Here is a 17,192-nt window from a genome sequence, read left to right on the forward strand (position 1 = left end):
GGATTTATTAAAATGAAAATAATATAAATAATATTTTAATCACACTATTATTCATAATAATAATAATAATAATAACATACAAAATATCATGATATCATAACATTAACAGATATCATTTTTTGAAAAGTAAAAGTCTTTCTTTTTTTTTGTTTTAGAAAAATCTGTTCACAAAATCAATATCATATTTTTTTTGTAAGAAACTAAAAAAGATTTTCTGGTTACAGTTTCTTCTTCTAAAATATATAATAAAACATTGTATAACATATATGAAAAGAATAGCATATAGTACGTCGATTCTACCACATTGTATATACTGTATATATTCGTTGCCAGAAGGATATATACGATGTGTTATTTCTACCTTTTCAGAAAGCTGTCAGATCATAGTATTCTTTCGTATAAGAATAAATGTAACTGCCGACCTGCTCTGCTGGAAATATATTAGGTTGGTTCTCCTAGATATATTTACACATATGGGATTTCGATTTTTAGGTACCACATTGTTTATTAAATTTATAAAGATTTAACGAGAAACTGAATAGAAAATAAACTTTGAAATAGTATCATTCAATCTTATAATTTATATTTAAAAATTATTTCATTTTTTAAATATCATTAGTTTTTGTAAAATTTTACATTTATATAAAAGAATATAAAAAAAATTCATAACTTGCTGTAAATTTATAAAATATATTCATTTATATAACAAAATATTTATGAAAATAATATTTTTTATTTACCATAATTTATTATTTAATTATAATGAATTAATAATTTAAATTTATAAATTAAATTATCAGAATAAATGTGAACTATGTTTCTATTATTTAATAAAAAATTTGAAATTATTTAAAATTACGTTTTATTATAAGAAAATTAAGTTCAACAAATTTTATTTTAATAAATATATAAAATGTACTACATTTTTCTTGGTTTTATTTTTTTTCAATTTTTATTTTTTTTTTGTAGTTCTCTTTTAACTTCATACTGTTTTACCAGATTTTTACAATCTTATTTAGTTTCCATTTTCTGCCATTTTCTTTTCTTTGGTTTTTTTAAAATCTTCTACAATATTTCTTGCTTATATTCAACTTTCCACTGTTTCTTTTAATTTTGAACAATTTTCAATATACATTTCTCAATTTCATTAATCCTTTTTATTTTCGTTTCATTCAATTTCATTAGAATTTTATTTTACTTTTTTCCATCTTTTTAAAATTTCTATTCAACTTCTTTTCACTTACCTCATTGTCTTCTTGTTTTCTTTGCGCTTTGAAGATCTGTTTCTCTGTTTTAATTATTTATTATTATCTATTCGGGAATTTTTTATTTTACGATACAGAAAACAATATTCATTATCGTCAATTAAAATTAATCTTTAAAAAGAGTTTCAGACACGATATAAAAAAAAAAAAAAATACTAATTGTAATCCTTTCTTCGTTTTAAAAAATAGTGAAGAAAATACGTTCTTCCAATGCAATGGAAATTAAGATATCGAAATTAAGATAGCAACTATTTAATTTGCTATTTAAAACTTTTTTTAAATAATGTTTATTCTCTTATTGTTTTTAAAACATTCTTGAAATTTCTATTTGCTGTTATCAATTGCGAAATATTTCGAAAAAATACAGAAGTTAAGTGAAAGTTAACTGCGATCCAGGTTTAATCCTTTTATTTCCTATTTAATGAATAAATGGATAAGGATATCAAACGAGATTTTTCTTTTATAGATTTTTTTTACGTACTCTTTTTACATGTTTAAACGCATAATACATTAAATTTAAATAAATCACAATTTTAATGAGGTATCATTGGAATTATCATAAATGAATATGGTTTAAAGATTCGAAAGAAATTCGAATTTAAAATTTTATAGAATCTCAAAACCCTATAAATCTGAAATATTTTCTTTGTCTTTTAAGAAGTAGATATTTCGCCAAAAAAATAAAATCTTAACAAATTTTGATTTCTCAACCAAACTTAATTAACTAACAGCCATTTTTATGTACAGAATTATATAGATTGGTGCATACGAGAAAATGTATTAAATTATATTAAATTATATTACAAAAAGAATTGTCTTCTTCAAAATTATATTACTTTTATATCATTCAGTAAATCTCTGATCCAATGTTAAAAAAAATATATTTAATATTTTAACAAAATGAATAAGTAAAAAATATAACATTCATTTTATAAATTTACAGTTAAAATTATATCATCAATTGTTATTGATGAAAATAGAATAGATACAATGTGTTGTAGTATTTGCATTAAATAAATTTTCCTAATGGATCCTATTTCTGCAAGACTCTATCTTATCGTCAATTCTAATATATATATATATATATGTATGTATATATGTACATAGATCCTTATCATAATACCTATGTTTAAAGCAGGATTTGCATTACAGACAACCTTAATCACAGATCTACTAATTGTAAGTAAGATCAAAGACTTTCTCCATTTAATCATACTAATGTACATGTTCGCATCTCTTTCTTGTTCCATTCAATATTCTGCTATTACTTTTTACTCTTCCTAATAATCTTTTCATCAAAAAAAAAAAAAAAAAAAAAAGAAAAAGAAAGAAAACAGAAAAATGAGAGTAATATATTACAGACTATAATTATAGAGACAAATAATATGTTTAAGATGTTTTAGGAGTTTCGTTTAAAGATTTTAACTTTTAGTTTAATCTAACTTTTAGGAAGAGGAATACATAAAATTCTTCATTTCAATATGTGCTTAGATTTAGAATTATTATAGAACATCTATCCAGAATTAATAAGTGAAAGTGAAAGAATATATTTTGAAATTAATTCTCTAAAAGATGTTTGCGTCATATTAAACAACTCGCATAGCAAATAGATAGGGACTAATCTTGTTGCATTACAATGAAAGATTTTAAGCATGAAGATACGCCAGTAAAAATTGGAGAGAGAAACAAATTTTAATATTCTCATCATATCTCGTCTCATTAACATTTTAATAATTTCTTCTCTATTTATTTCTATGCCGAATATCTCGATTATTATAATTCCCGACACTAACTGCTTTAAAATAAAAAATTTATTATAGAATGAAGAATAAAAAGACACCGTAACTTCCAGGTAATTGATATTAATATGATAAATTTTAATTAATAAACAAACTTTATTTTGCCGAGTAAAAAACATCCCTTTTAATTTAATATTTAATGTAAAAAAATAATATTTCACATGCACCAATCTATATTCACTACTTCCAAAGCGATATTTCTATGTTTACATATCAGGAACACTGTCAACATTTTTTGGATCTTAGATCCTTTTTATTACATAATATGTACAAATTAGATTGTCTGAAAAGTTCGTGGATATTTCTTATAGATGATATAGATTTTAAAGAAATTTTAACTATAATTGTTTAATGAATATTAGAGATCTATTATTACTGGATTGCTGAATTACCCAAACACTTATGAATCTTCTCTACAATCAATCAATCCTCTAAATGAAAATACTTGAGAATCTTATCCATATGTCTAAAGTCATATAAATCAGATACTTTTGAAAGATCTTTTAAATTCTAAGAAAATTTTTTCAAAAAATTTTCATTGACACATCATAAAACTTTTTTTCTTCAATCGAGTTGATATTAAAATCAAAATTCAATTCCACAATAAGTGTACACCCTTAATGAAATAAATCCCAATTTTTGAACATATCTAAACTCATTTTCTCTTTCTTATATACTGTAAATAACACAGTTCACGATCGCAGTTCAAGATTAATCGATTCATTTCAACAATATTTGGCCGGGCAAGAAGGGGAAGGTGTTGTAAATATAAACGGGTCGATTAAAGGCGAAGGAGTTGGCGATGGCCAAGGCTGGATTCGTGTCGAAATCTTCGTCGGCAGAGGGCGTCGTGGGCTCTCTGGTTCGCGGGGTCGTTGTGGTTTTCATCGTTGTTGTCGTTGTTGTCGGTTGCGGGGTGGTGGCCGTGGTGGTGAAAATTGGGGGTTGGCTTGTCGGGCGTGGAGGTTCATAGGCTGGTAATCCAGGGGGCCCGTAATACGCATGCAATCGATTGTTGGCAGGATTAAAGCGTTGACCATTAGGGCGCCACCCCCTTGGTTTATATGGCGATAAATCTGACGTTGCTAGTCCGATACAGAGAAACACGAGGGTCAGCTGGAAAATGGAAAAGCAATTAATGGCTTAGCTGTCGCGCGCTCTCCCTTTTTTTGTCCTTTTTCCGGTCTGCTCGCGTTCTGAAATACGGTACGAAGGAAACGTTCCTCCCACGATACACGCGGGATCGTTTCGGATCGTTTCGGTTGATCGTTATTGTCCGGATTGATAGGGGAGGGGGGTTGAGCGTCCGTTGATAGAAGAAATAAAGAGTTGGAAAACAAACGATGGAAATGTATTTCTTGTTTTCTCTTTCGTTTTCGTGAATTTCTGTTTCGAAGACTTTGAGTCAGTTGCTTTGAACTTTTTTGGAATATAAATTTTTTAATTTCGTTGACCGTTTGTAAGTTGTGTATATTGAAAATACGGAGTGTTTAAGAAAGAAGATTTTAGATTTTAAAACTTTAAAGGATTTTATTATTTGTATAAAAAAAAGCGATTAATTTAATTCTTTCAACGATTGTTCCATCACAGTTTTATTTTTTTCACAAACGTATAATGCAATTTTTCCATATATAATTTCAATAATTTTAATAGAATATTTTTCACTAGTCCATATATTTTATGTTTCAATTTATAGTTTTATGTATTCATATATTCAGTTTGCGAATCGAAGAATATCTTGTTGATTTATTGTGTACGTATATGAAAATCCATATTTCAGTTTTTTTCATAAATAAAGATTATTCTGTCTGTATAAACTTTTGTATCATATATCGAGATAGAATTTTAATAATATGAAAATTAGTATTATTTTGAGATTGTATTATATCGTTCATATTTCTTCTCAAAGAACGCTCAACTCACAGGAAATTTATCACTTAAACACGTATTAAATTTTTAAATTTTGTATTAAATATGGAGTGAAATCGCTGCTTTTAAAAAATTCAAATAGAAATAATAGAAATAGTAAATAGTAAATAGAAAGAATAATAGTAAATAGAAAGTACTCTTTTATTCTATTTAGTTTGTGTATTCTATATTTTCTCAAAATTCAAAAAAAGAATTAAATATAATCAAATTAAAAAATTTTGTCACAAATCTGACGTAAAAATTACGAATGAATCGAGAAACGAGAGAAATACGTAAAAAGAAAGAACTTTGCAACTCTTTTGCAAAGAGATCTGCAAAAATTTTACAAATTTTCGACTTCCATTGCTACTTTTTATAAATTCGTATTCCAAATTCGTACTAAAAATTGAAATAAAAACTTATCAAATATAAATATTTATCGATAATTATATGAAAAAATATATTTTAATTATTACGTTTTATTTTTTACTCTTCTTAATTTTAAGAATTAAAAATTGTTAAAAATAGATTTTCATCCTCTTGAGTTCTTGAGTTCTCAATTGTCTGTCAACAACACGATGAGACAACGATAAATTTAAATAACAATTAAATAAATATAAATTTAAAGAATTATGGTGGATCGATAAGGTAAATTTCAATCACACGACGTTATACACGAGATATATAAATACACGAACGATTCGAGTATTGAACGAAACATTATTAATCGTTTCTCCTACTCATAACAAATCCATTGTCTTGTTACCGTTCTCCACATCATTGTTGGCCAACACCGTTAACTCCGCTTCGAAAATTTTGACTGGCTTTTGCCCGTGTCTTTCATCCGTCTTTATATGCGACCACACGTTTATGAGATCGCGTCCAAGTAACGAAACGATTTCGTTTCATTGGTTATTGCTCACTGTTTCGTAACTATACGCCAGACCTATATTACGTGTTACGAATGGACAAATTGATTCACGACTTCTGCCTTCTCACCACTTCGATGCCAATTTTTCTTTCCTTTTTTTTGGATTTAATCTTCTCTTTCGAGGGATATTATTTACACGTACAGTCGATCATAAATATATCCGGCCATATTGGATATTCTGTATAAAGTAATAATAAGTATGAAGTACTCAGAAGGATCTATACTTTTGGGACCAACTGTATATACGTGTACGTTTTGACAGAATGATTTGTTTCATAACGCTTATAAATATATTTCACGTAGATGTAAATTGAAAAATAAAAAACAAATTGTTTTTCATTACGTTCATAAATTTAACCCTCGAAAGATTAATGTTCTTATTTATTCCTTTAAAAGTGTATCATGTGATGATCTTTTTAATAAACTAGTAAAAAATTCATTCAATCTAACGATAATATATTAAATATACATTAAAAATAAATGAAATAAAAAATTTGATTTAATAAAATTTCACACAAAACGTTTAAATTGATCTAAAAATACAATATAAACCCGAACAAAATAGGAGGATTAAATGGATTTATTTACTCAGTGACCAAGTATTCGAGGATATTATTTGAAATAACCATCCTTTGCTTTCATGTAGCATGTCATAAGCAGCTACACGAAGCGGTTAGTTATCGTGGCAAACGCAGTTTCTAAGGAAATTTAGCTAAAACGTGATAATCAATCTAGATTATTAAAGATTTTTAATAAAAATTGCCAAAAATATAACTTTCTTTACGAATCTCCAAAAAGAAACATTTCTTTCTATCATCGCCATTTTGATGAACACATCGACGTGTGGCTCTTTCCAATATTTATTTCAGATAAATTGATTCTACTTCTATTTCGATTCTCAATGAAATTAAAAAAAATAAAAAAAATAATGAAATATGCTAAAGCAGTCTGGTTATTTTACAACAAGTGAAAGACAATATTTAATATCAAACAACACTTACTCTAGCGCAAATCTATTCACTTTTTTCTTTTAACGTCGTTAAGTTAAAAATACCACCAATCTTTTCACAGAATTATTTCCATACAACGTTCGTTGCTCGTAGCGAGAAATTTTGCGACGAACCGTCGTGATCTCCGTACGTATACGATGGATATAATCTCCTCTTTGGTCCAAGTGGAAACGGTTTAAAACGCAGCGGCGAAAGCAGCCGTTGTAGTACATAATTTTGTCACGGCTTACGTGAGCGGCGCACGTGTCCCGAATTCCGGATCCATTATGAATTCGCAAGATCGTCGTACCGGCAGCTCTTATGCGTACGAATTCGATCGCCGCTCGAAAAACGTGGCATGCAAGCTAATTATCGGATTGACAGTGAAGCTCACCCGGTTCAGATCTGGATTCCGGCTGCGGACTGCTTAGAACTTGCCGGCTCCCCGATGCCTGCGAGGAATCCTGTGCAACATCGAGAGAATAAGTTCCATTTTCTGTCGACGCTAGATGGCGTTCGGGTTTTAGTTGCTGGATTGGGGGATCGAGTTCAATGTGTGATTTTGTTGTCATTTAATATTATTTTTCGATCTACGGTATATAATTAATTAGTTACACGAATCGAGATATGTAATGTAAGTTTATTAGACACGGGTAATTGAAGTTTTTAATCTAAATTGATAACTTAAGTGAGTGAATATGTTGTTAGTATCATTTTTCATATCTCATCCAAAATGTGTCTACTTGACATATTTCATTATTTCAATATTATTTATAGTGTAGTAATTAAGTCAGTAATCTAGATATAAAATATATAATATCGTGCATTATGAAATTTTTGGACTTTTAAAACTTTCTTTTTGTAATTCGAGAAATATTTTGTTGCACATTTATTTAGAGATTTCGTTGTCGAAGATCAATTTAATATTCCACGTTAAATCTAAATTCTATTTAGATTGACCATGATAATAATTCGTATGAACGTTCAAAGACAATTAATTATAATTTGTCTCGTAATGCTATTATCTCAATTCCATTTTGATTCGATAATGTCACGTATGATGCAAGAAAGATAATGAGAGCTATATAGCCTTTGGATGTTTATCTAATAAAATATATATTCCCATAACAAAACGATACAAATATATCTTTTCCATAATTAAATTTCTCCAAATAGATTAAAATTTTTGAAAAATTTATGATATACTAATAATATTGTATAACACTTTATACATTTAACAATGTTTATATAAAATTCATCCAGAATAATTCTTTTCAATTTTAACTACTTTTCTGACCTTCCATTTAAATCCATCTTATTTCATTCTCAACATTGATCAACACAGAATAAATTTTCAACAGATAAAGATCGATTGTCACTATACATATAAACAAATCAACAAGCCAATGCACACGAGTCGTAGCGTGGAATAGAATATTTATACGAAATTTTCCATTTATTTTCATAGGCGCGTGCCCGTATGAATTAAATGGAATCTATCGATCTACGTCCACTCGAGTCCATTTGTGGTGACCTGTCGTTTCCGCTTTTCATTTCACCCCCGTTATCGGTAATCCATAAGTCCCTTTGTGATAATCGCAATCTCGACGAAACCTGACCCTCCCTTTCGTGCACGTTTATGCTGTCAATAGATCAATATCTTTTTCAGGGGATGTGTTTGACATTGGCTCCACTCTGTACTTAGAAAAGGGATACGAGACATTCTTTCTTCTACGCGACAATTTCGATTGCTCCATGTTTGTGTTAATTGGTTTGATGGATCGATAGTGTAGAGCATGTTGGATTTTCATGTAAGATTCTTCTTAAATATTTGTCAAATTTTAATCCTTTAATCAAGTTGGTGATGCATTGCTGAAGATGAAATCACTTTTATTATCGAGAATAAATAAAAGAATTATTAGATCGATTATAAAGTAGAATCGTTTACTTTTCTTCTCAGAAAAAATCTTACGATCAATAACAAGATGTAATAAAGAGTTTGCACACAAAAATTGACGTAAAAAAATGTTGGTTGAGCTTTATTCATAATTACAATATTATAACATTACAACCTCAACTCAATTTTCCTATTTGACTTTTGATCTCTGAAATCTTTAAAATTTTTCCAAAGGGAAAAGGAAAAATAATATCGATAATTATCAAAGCTATGATCTTCAGGAAAGGAATATCAATTCGCAATAGAAGACGGCCTTTTTTTCTCTTCTTCTTTTTTCGACCGGTTCTCGATGAATTCTTCGACAGACACGATAAAAATAAACGAGTAGTAGTGGAGTAATGTCTAGCCCGAGCGTCAAGATGAGATCTACGTAACGTTCTGCGGCGGACAGATAGGAGTGCCAGATTGATCGAAAGCGCAAAATATAATACTCCGTATTGGGTACTTTTGTTCTCTGATCGAGTATATCAAGTATTCTGGTCGAGTAACAAGTGGTGCACGCGTCATGTCACGTGTCAGGCGCAATGCACATTGCACACTACGACCTGGTGCCTTTTACATGAAAACAGAAAGATGAATATTCCTTGTCGATAAAAGTCCGTACTCTTTGCTCCTATCCCTTCGTCAATCTGTTCGATTCGATCGTACGTGTTGGTAAACTTTTATCATGCGATTTCTTTCTTGAATTTTGCATTTCTTTCTTTCTCTCTTTTTTTTTTTTTTGTAATCTCGATCTTTCGACAAATCTATTCTTAGATTGGATTAAGACGCGGGAAAATTCATTCGGAAGAAAAATTGTTATCAAATTATTTTAATATCGAGCAAAGATGCGATAAATTTTTATTCATCGTTGATTTCGTTTTTAGATTGTAAATCAAAGGGAAAAAGGAGATGAATGAAACAACAATTCATTCGATATATTTGATTGGAACGATCGTTTCATTGTTTAACGCTCTTTTTTAAAGTTTTCACGACATTCCATTTTAAATTCTGATCAATCTGCGTTTATGAGGGCAGCTTATTGTTGAACGTATACATTATTCATGAATATAAGCAGCAATAAAGCTGTTTAATTAAAATAATTTGCATTATATATATAATTAAAATTAGCCAAAACTGGCAAGCGTTATTAGATTTCAGGGCGGCAGTGTAAATGTCGATCTCTAAATTCAAGGAGAAAAATGAGGGAATTTTCGGGCAAAAATATGGCGTTCTTTTGGTTGGACCGACAGACGTTTATTAAATTTCAGTCCGTTGCAAACGTTGCCTCGAGGAGATTAAACAATTTTATTCCTCGCGTCGAGAATCTTTCTGTTAAAATTGACGGATCAATTAGAACAGGTTCTCGTGATATTCTTTTTTTTTTTTTTTTTTTTTCAACGTGGTTTCAATGTATTTATGTCGTTGAATACAAAATTAAAAATTGAAACCAGAGAGTAACGTTGAACAAAATATTCTATTGTCAAACTGTTCCATTGTATTTTATCCTCAGGATTTTATTGATTAACTATTTTAATTAATTATTCATGTTTGTACGAATTTTTTTAAATTGATATTTTTTTGTATAATTGCAAAATTTCTATTTTCATATTCAAATTTATAAACGAAAAAGAGAAAACGAAATTTTACTCGGAATTAAATTAAATTAAGAATTTTCAATTACATTATAATATATTATTATATGTTATTGTTAATACATATGAATATATACATACATATGCATCCAATCCATGTTTTCACAGACATTTATTAAAATTTTTTTCTCATTAATTACATTTACTTGCTTCAGATGTATTTATTACAACTATCTATCGTCCATGCAGGCATCACTCACAAATATAATTATTTCATTCAAACATCGCAGAGTTGTCTATATACAAATGTATAAAAAGAAGAGTATCTTTATTATAATATTACTTATAATAAATAAACTGCAAATGTTTATTTCAAATTCATATTTTTATGAATACAAGTAAGAAAAATATTACGTGTATATTTTCGTGTATTTAAATTTCTTACATAAATGCAGTCTAATAATAATCCTTTCATGATAATGAACTCTTCCAATCCATACGAGCTATGATATGTATTCGATATCATATTTACTGAAAATTTTCTTCCGACGAGACAAAGTATAAATAACTTTTTGTAAGAAAATAGAAATCATATATTAATACATCGCGTGATTCCATTTAAAAAACAAAGTTGATCTTCATATCACTTCTACATTATTGTCTGCCCTTCTTCAATTTTGATTTAAAATATTTTTCAATACTATCGAAAATCAAATTTATTTTGTTCAACCTATATATTGATGAGAATATAATGGATCATTATTTATTACAAAAAATATGAAAAATGGAAAACATGTAGCAAGGTTTCAATTAGGAGGATTAATCTTCCATTGTATTAGATGGATTCCATCATATTAGATCGTGTTATTTATGATGACTTTACGTTTCAATTTATAACAATGCCTAGTTAACTATGAAATTATCTTTACCTTACCAGGCACTATTATATAACCTTACAACATCTCTTCCACCCCTGTATTCAAGATTCGAAGCAAAATGCCACATTAATATATATATATAAAAAAAAATACACAGTAGTTAAATTAATTTTTCTCGAGTCCATTGCGCTCGTTGCCCTTTTCGCTCTGTTCAACACCGACGTAGTGGACGCCATTTCTGGCATCCTGACGCCTTTGCACGTCCTTCGTCAACAAGGTCATGATAAACCCGATGAGCAGCGCTATACAAAGGCCCATGTGCACCGGAATATCCCCGTACACCTCGAGCAACCGACCCATTATCAGAATGAGGACAATCCCGTAAACGTTATTAGCCACGTTCAAAATTCCCGCCGTTATCCCCTCGGATTCCGGATACGTGTATTCCGCGCACATTTCGTATCCTAAGGCCACGTATCCAACTAAGAAGTACCTGCGGAAAGTAATTGCGTTTTAGAGGCGGGTTGGAATCAATTGCAGGTGAACGAGTTCCACTCGTGAAAGAGAATCTCGTGGAGGACAATTTTCGACAAGTGGTGTAATTTGCGAAATATGGTTAAGAGAAAATAAAATTCGTTATATTTTTGTTTTCCATTTGTTCTATTAATTTGATTTTGATTTTTTGGCGACTCGATATCGCTTGAAATCATCGATCGAGCGTTGTAAATTGTGCAAAAAATTGACTATCTATGTACAACTATTTAAATTTTAAATTTTAATTTTAATTACCACGAAAAAGGTATATATTCCTTATTATAATTAGCTTGATTAAATCCACTGAAAGTTAAAAAGTTAATTAACAAACTTAACGCGAACGAAATAAAATCTGATTTTATATTGAAAAAAATATTTGAAACGATGATTCGATATTAATAAAAACACGGCGATATATGTGTTTGTATACAGTACCCTAGAAAAACGGAGCCCAAATACACCATCCATTTCATTTCGAGGAACGTGAAGGTAGAAAAGAATATCTGGCCGCCGAGTGAGAGAAAATACACGATCACAGCCGTTTCCCTGAAAGTATATTTCGTCCAGTTTCGTTAAAAAATATTAAAAAAAAAAGAAAGATACATACATAAATATAAAAAAAAAAAATATACGACAACGAAGCGCATGTTAAAATAGTGAAAGTATCGAGAGGCTGATCCATTCTTATATCTATAATTAAAACGAATACGATTAGCATTGCGAATTTAGAAACATTGTGAAAATTTGATGATGAACGTATGCGTATAATGTATATATTTCAAGCGTATTTGTTCGTCTTTAATCGAATCGAATATTCGATTAAATTATTGATATTGAATATTAAATATTAAAACGATCTCCAAATATATCCTATATTTTTATCCTATATATTATTCATTCCGTATTTAAGATGGATCGTCCATAATACTGGATAAAATAGTATTCGATAGAGACTAGTTATATCTGTAAATATTCAATAATTATTGACAGTAGACTCTGCTTGAAATATATATATATATATCAAAAACTCTTTGGCCAATAAACGGCATGATAAAGAAGAATAAAATAAAATTCATGCAACGATAGAAGAAGATAATGGAAAATAATTTGACAAAAGCGGAAGGATAAATTTTCATAAAAATTTTCTTACTTGTACTTATGCGTTTTATCGAGAATCACTCCAAAACTGACAGAACCTATCATCCCTGTAATGATCAAGACCAAACCGATTCTACCCGCGTCTTCCTCACCATTCTGTAAAATGTTCAACGTTTCATAATTAGAATAACTAATCCTTTGTAACGTTGATACATCCAATGTTCGAATTTTTTAAAAATATTCAGTTACGTGATATATAAATATTCAAATATCAAATGCGTCAATAAAATTGTACCGTTTTATTAATCAGCTCACCTCGAAATGCGCGAGATATATTTGATTCAACAATGTTCCTACGGCGTTCAAAACACCGATACTCAAACCATACGAATTGCAAAGCGACATATAATACTTGTTCTTGAACAATCTCTTAATTGGCTCTATCAAACTTTCCTCGACCTCCATTTCATTCAATTTTTGAAGAGCTCGTGTTTTACTCGGCGGTATTTTTGGATCGTCCTCGAATACTGTACAGAATAAAATTTCCCTAAATAATTAAATTATCAAAATAATTTTAAGAATTTTTATTACTTTATAAATCTTGTCAAAGGAATTTTTTCGTTATTTCTGGGATATTAAGAAGGGATTTTGTCGACATTTCATTGTCAAAAGTTAAAAAACGATTCTTTTCTTAGAAATAACTTACGTATTACGATCAGTATAAACACAACTGTCAAGATGATAGCTACGCCCCAAAATAGATGCGACAAGCCAGCGCCAATATCGTCTAGATCCTCATGATTTTTCACGATTATCGGTGTAATTAAGAAACTTAAAGCTATCCCCATTTGGTTGCCAAAAATGCTTAACGACGTGGCCGTGGAAAGTTCGTCGGCGGCGAACCATTGCGCTGCCAGACGTCCGGGTAACGTTAGAATTATAGTCTGAGACGAAGATAAAAATAAAACGTATATCTAATTTATAAATAATAATTAAAAAATTGTACATTTGTCAACTAAGATAATTAACATACAACGTATATAAATTAAAAACGATGACTTATTATTACTTCTTTGTATAATATCTTAAAATAAATGTTGCGTTTTCTTTCTTTTATTTTTATCACATATTGATTATAGACTTGGAAATAACAATATATCTCGGAAGAGAAGTCACAAAAGTTTCATTAAACTCGAAATGCAGTCAGTGAACGAGCATAAATCTTTCTACAGAGATAGTGCCACCGGGTTAAATCCATGGTGCATAAAGTTCGGCCAGACTTGTAATTCCTTGCATTAGCAATAATTTACGACACATTTTCACATATTCGTTTCTACCATGTTTGTGATTCGCCCGATTATTGCAACATTGTTCGATCTCTCTTGTTTGGGCAAAGCTTGCGAGCGTAATCCTTGAACACGTGAAAACTCGATTTTAAATATTTTCCATGAAAATTGCGCGTGCAAACTGATTAAACGTATGTACGAAATAATAATAATTAATGTAGATATAATCGATTGTGTTTCGAGTCGTATATTGCAACCGTTGTTTACCGATTGATTTATTGTGTCGCTTATCTTTTTTTATACTACTTGTAACTGGAACGGTCTGATATAAACAGTGTCATATCACTTGTACCACACTTGTAATCGTGTGTCATTTTTATTCTTCTTCTTAATTTCGTCTAGTTTTTTCATTTTACTCGAATCTTATCGAAAATTACCGTCTTTTTTTAGCATTTGATCATTAATATAATATAAATTATATACGTTATAAATTGTTATTGTTATTTCTTTTTCGGTTTTAATTTTATTCTCCTGCTTTTCGGCTTTAATGTTTATGAATATAACTTTTTCTGATTTTAATTTACTTTTTTTAAGAAATCGAAGCGATTACTTATTTGTAATATAATAAATATTTTTACAAGTTACAAGATAAATTGAATTTTATAAATTCAATTTATATAAATTGAAACATTATTATTTGTTTTTGAAATGAATGAAATCTAACCTGTGTAGAAGCAACCAAGGATTGTCCAATGAAAGTGACCCAAAATCTGTCAGGGCTGACAGATAAAACCTTAATCCACGAACCAAGGCACGTGACACAACATCCTATAATGTTACTCCATCTAAGTCCCCATCGGTTCACCATGTACGTGGCAGGAAAGATGAAAATCAGGTAATAAGCCATAAATGCCATTGCTGTCCAGTCGACAGCCAATGAAGAGACGCCATAATATCTGAGAAATGTTTTTACTTTCAAATTTCGAATTTTTCTTTTTCATATTGCTGAATTCTATGTATTCGATTTATGCATATATTTTTTTCAAACCCAATTTCCTAACGAATCATAGTAAGAGAATAAAGTTGTGTTTAACTTAAGTAATATCATTCTATTGCCTATTTGAAATTTTTTCAATGTTTCAGAGATTTAGAAATATTTCTAGCAGATTTCTAGATTAATCATTTAAAATGTTTTTTTTTTAATAACAATTGAAATGACAATTAAATTATTTGAAAGTAAAATGTTGATAATCTTTAAATGGATCCAAGATATTGTTATACAGGATTAAATCAAATGATATCATACAGATATTTTTACATATTTTGAAATATGATATTGAAAAACATGCTAATTTGGAAGAATTAATTCGTTATCTTTGCTTTGTCATTTGGGAAATGGAAACATTTTATTGTTTGCTTATTTACTCTATTGTACATTATCTGTTTGCATTTTGTATTAAGAAGAATGTATCGAGAGTATATATAGAATTTGTTTGAAAAGTCAATAGTTAATTTTAACGTAGACGACGAACATGTTACGAGTTTTTATTTGGTTTTTGATAGAGCAAGAGGAAAATTTTAGGTCAATCGTTGTCTTGTAATTCACTTCCTCCGAAGAATATAAGAAAATATAATTCTTTATGTATTTTGAGATGCAATAAATGCAAAAAAAAAGAAATTACAAAATAAAAAAATATTGATAAATTATTTAATTTTAAAAGAATGTTTCGATATCAAAACATTTTCTTTTCAACAAAAAGGAATACTTAATACTTTTTTCAATTTATATAGATATTATGTATCACAATTCGAAAAAACAAAAGTTCAAATACCTGCTCACTATATTGCTGACTATAGAATATTGAATCCACTGGAAGTTGCTCATTCCCGTGTACACGGTAAATAAACTCAGCATCAGCCATCGTTTCTTGTAAACCTTCGTTTCCAACGAATTATCATTGCCTTTCTCATTCCCATTCATCGTCTTCACCACATTCTTCACGCACAATACCTCGTTCAGATCCTTCTCGTCCGTCATTCTCACCCTTTCAAAAATTCTCAATCCTCCCTCTCAATTTAATTAAAAACGAATAAGAGAAACTACAACCACGATCAAAATCTTCATCAACAAATATTCTACAATATATATATGTCCAATCTGAAAAACCTATCCCTAATCAGAATTTTTTCATATTCTATAACCTAAATATTTTCTTCTACAAATTCTTCCAAATTGTTCACGCGTGTCCTCCTCGATCGAACAACTTACGAAACTTCGATCTTTTCCATTCACGATGCACACTTTTCACGATTTCTTTTCGAAAAACTTCGTGCTCATCACCCCGACAGCGAAACCATTCCTGCACAGAGGAACGAATTCTTCGAACTGGATTCAAAATAATCGCGTCTCCATCTCCTGGATCGGAGCACACAAGTGTCTACACACAAGTGCCATCGCCTTATCTCGATACGCGATTAAACAAGAGATCGTTCTTTATATATTTGCGACTGGCTACCTTCCGTATTTGTCGTTATCGCGATTTTTATCGCGTCTCGCGTCGATCTTACCTACGAATCCGATCGATCCATCCTTCAGTCCATCACGAGATCGTCTATCGATCACTTTTGATATACCCCTCATCGTCCAATAAAATTTGTCGATTGTGAGGGCCTCGTTTCGCGAGGCTTCTCCGCATTTTGTTTTGGGTGTTGGTAAACCGATTACAGGTTTTGTGAAATTCGTGACGAAGAATTAAGACTCTTTTACGACATCCATCAACAGTATGATCTCGATGCAAACAGTTGGAGGAACACAAGTATTAATCTTGGCGCTTGTCTCGTGGTAGCGAGACGTTTTTGAGGAGAGAAGAAAATAATATCTGGCGCCATTTTATACGATTTGTCGGTTTTAGTCAATGTTGCAATATTACGATTTCAAAATGATTGTTTCGTTCTTTTGTTGTTTCTTTGTTT

At 29.8% G+C, this 17,192-nt stretch overlaps 2 protein-coding genes across 3 annotated transcripts; both read right to left on the reverse strand.

The window, feature by feature from the left end:
* Window positions 1–3,140: 3,140 nt before the first annotated feature.
* Window positions 3,141–7,358, reverse strand: LOC147656974 (uncharacterized). 2 transcript variants are annotated; one of them, XM_086912577.1, is made up of 2 exons: window positions 5,739–5,789; window positions 3,141–4,180 (listed from the first exon to the last, which is right to left on the reverse strand). In XM_086912577.1, the coding sequence occupies exons 1-2, from the start codon at window positions 5,751–5,753 to the stop codon at window positions 3,785–3,787; spliced, it is 411 nt and encodes a 136-aa protein (XP_086768703.1). In that variant the 5' UTR covers window positions 5,754–5,789; the 3' UTR covers window positions 3,141–3,784. The 2 variants fall into 2 exon arrangements, 1 of the variants encoding a protein (XP_086768703.1); XR_015293411.1 differs by lacking the exon at window positions 5,739–5,789 and adding an exon at window positions 7,287–7,358 and having other exon boundaries at window positions 4,041–4,180.
* A 3,143-nt stretch (window positions 7,359–10,501) lies between these two features.
* On the reverse strand, window positions 10,502–16,667 carry LOC100872676 (choline/ethanolamine transporter flvcr2a). Its single transcript, XM_003691085.4, has 7 exons — window positions 16,052–16,667; window positions 14,944–15,175; window positions 13,640–13,877; window positions 13,249–13,460; window positions 12,986–13,089; window positions 12,271–12,381; window positions 10,502–11,794 (listed from the first exon to the last, which is right to left on the reverse strand). Exons 1-7 carry the CDS (start codon window positions 16,255–16,257, stop codon window positions 11,467–11,469), a joined length of 1,431 nt encoding a protein of 476 aa, XP_003691133.2. The 5' UTR covers window positions 16,258–16,667; the 3' UTR covers window positions 10,502–11,466.
* Between the last annotated feature and the right edge of the window lie 525 nt (window positions 16,668–17,192).

Source organism: Apis florea, unplaced genomic scaffold, assembly GCF_048593485.1.
Source record: "Apis florea isolate Af1SG1 unplaced genomic scaffold, ASM4859348v1 contig_3391_pilon, whole genome shotgun sequence".
In the NCBI taxonomy this organism is placed as follows: domain Eukaryota; kingdom Metazoa; phylum Arthropoda; class Insecta; order Hymenoptera; family Apidae; genus Apis; species Apis florea.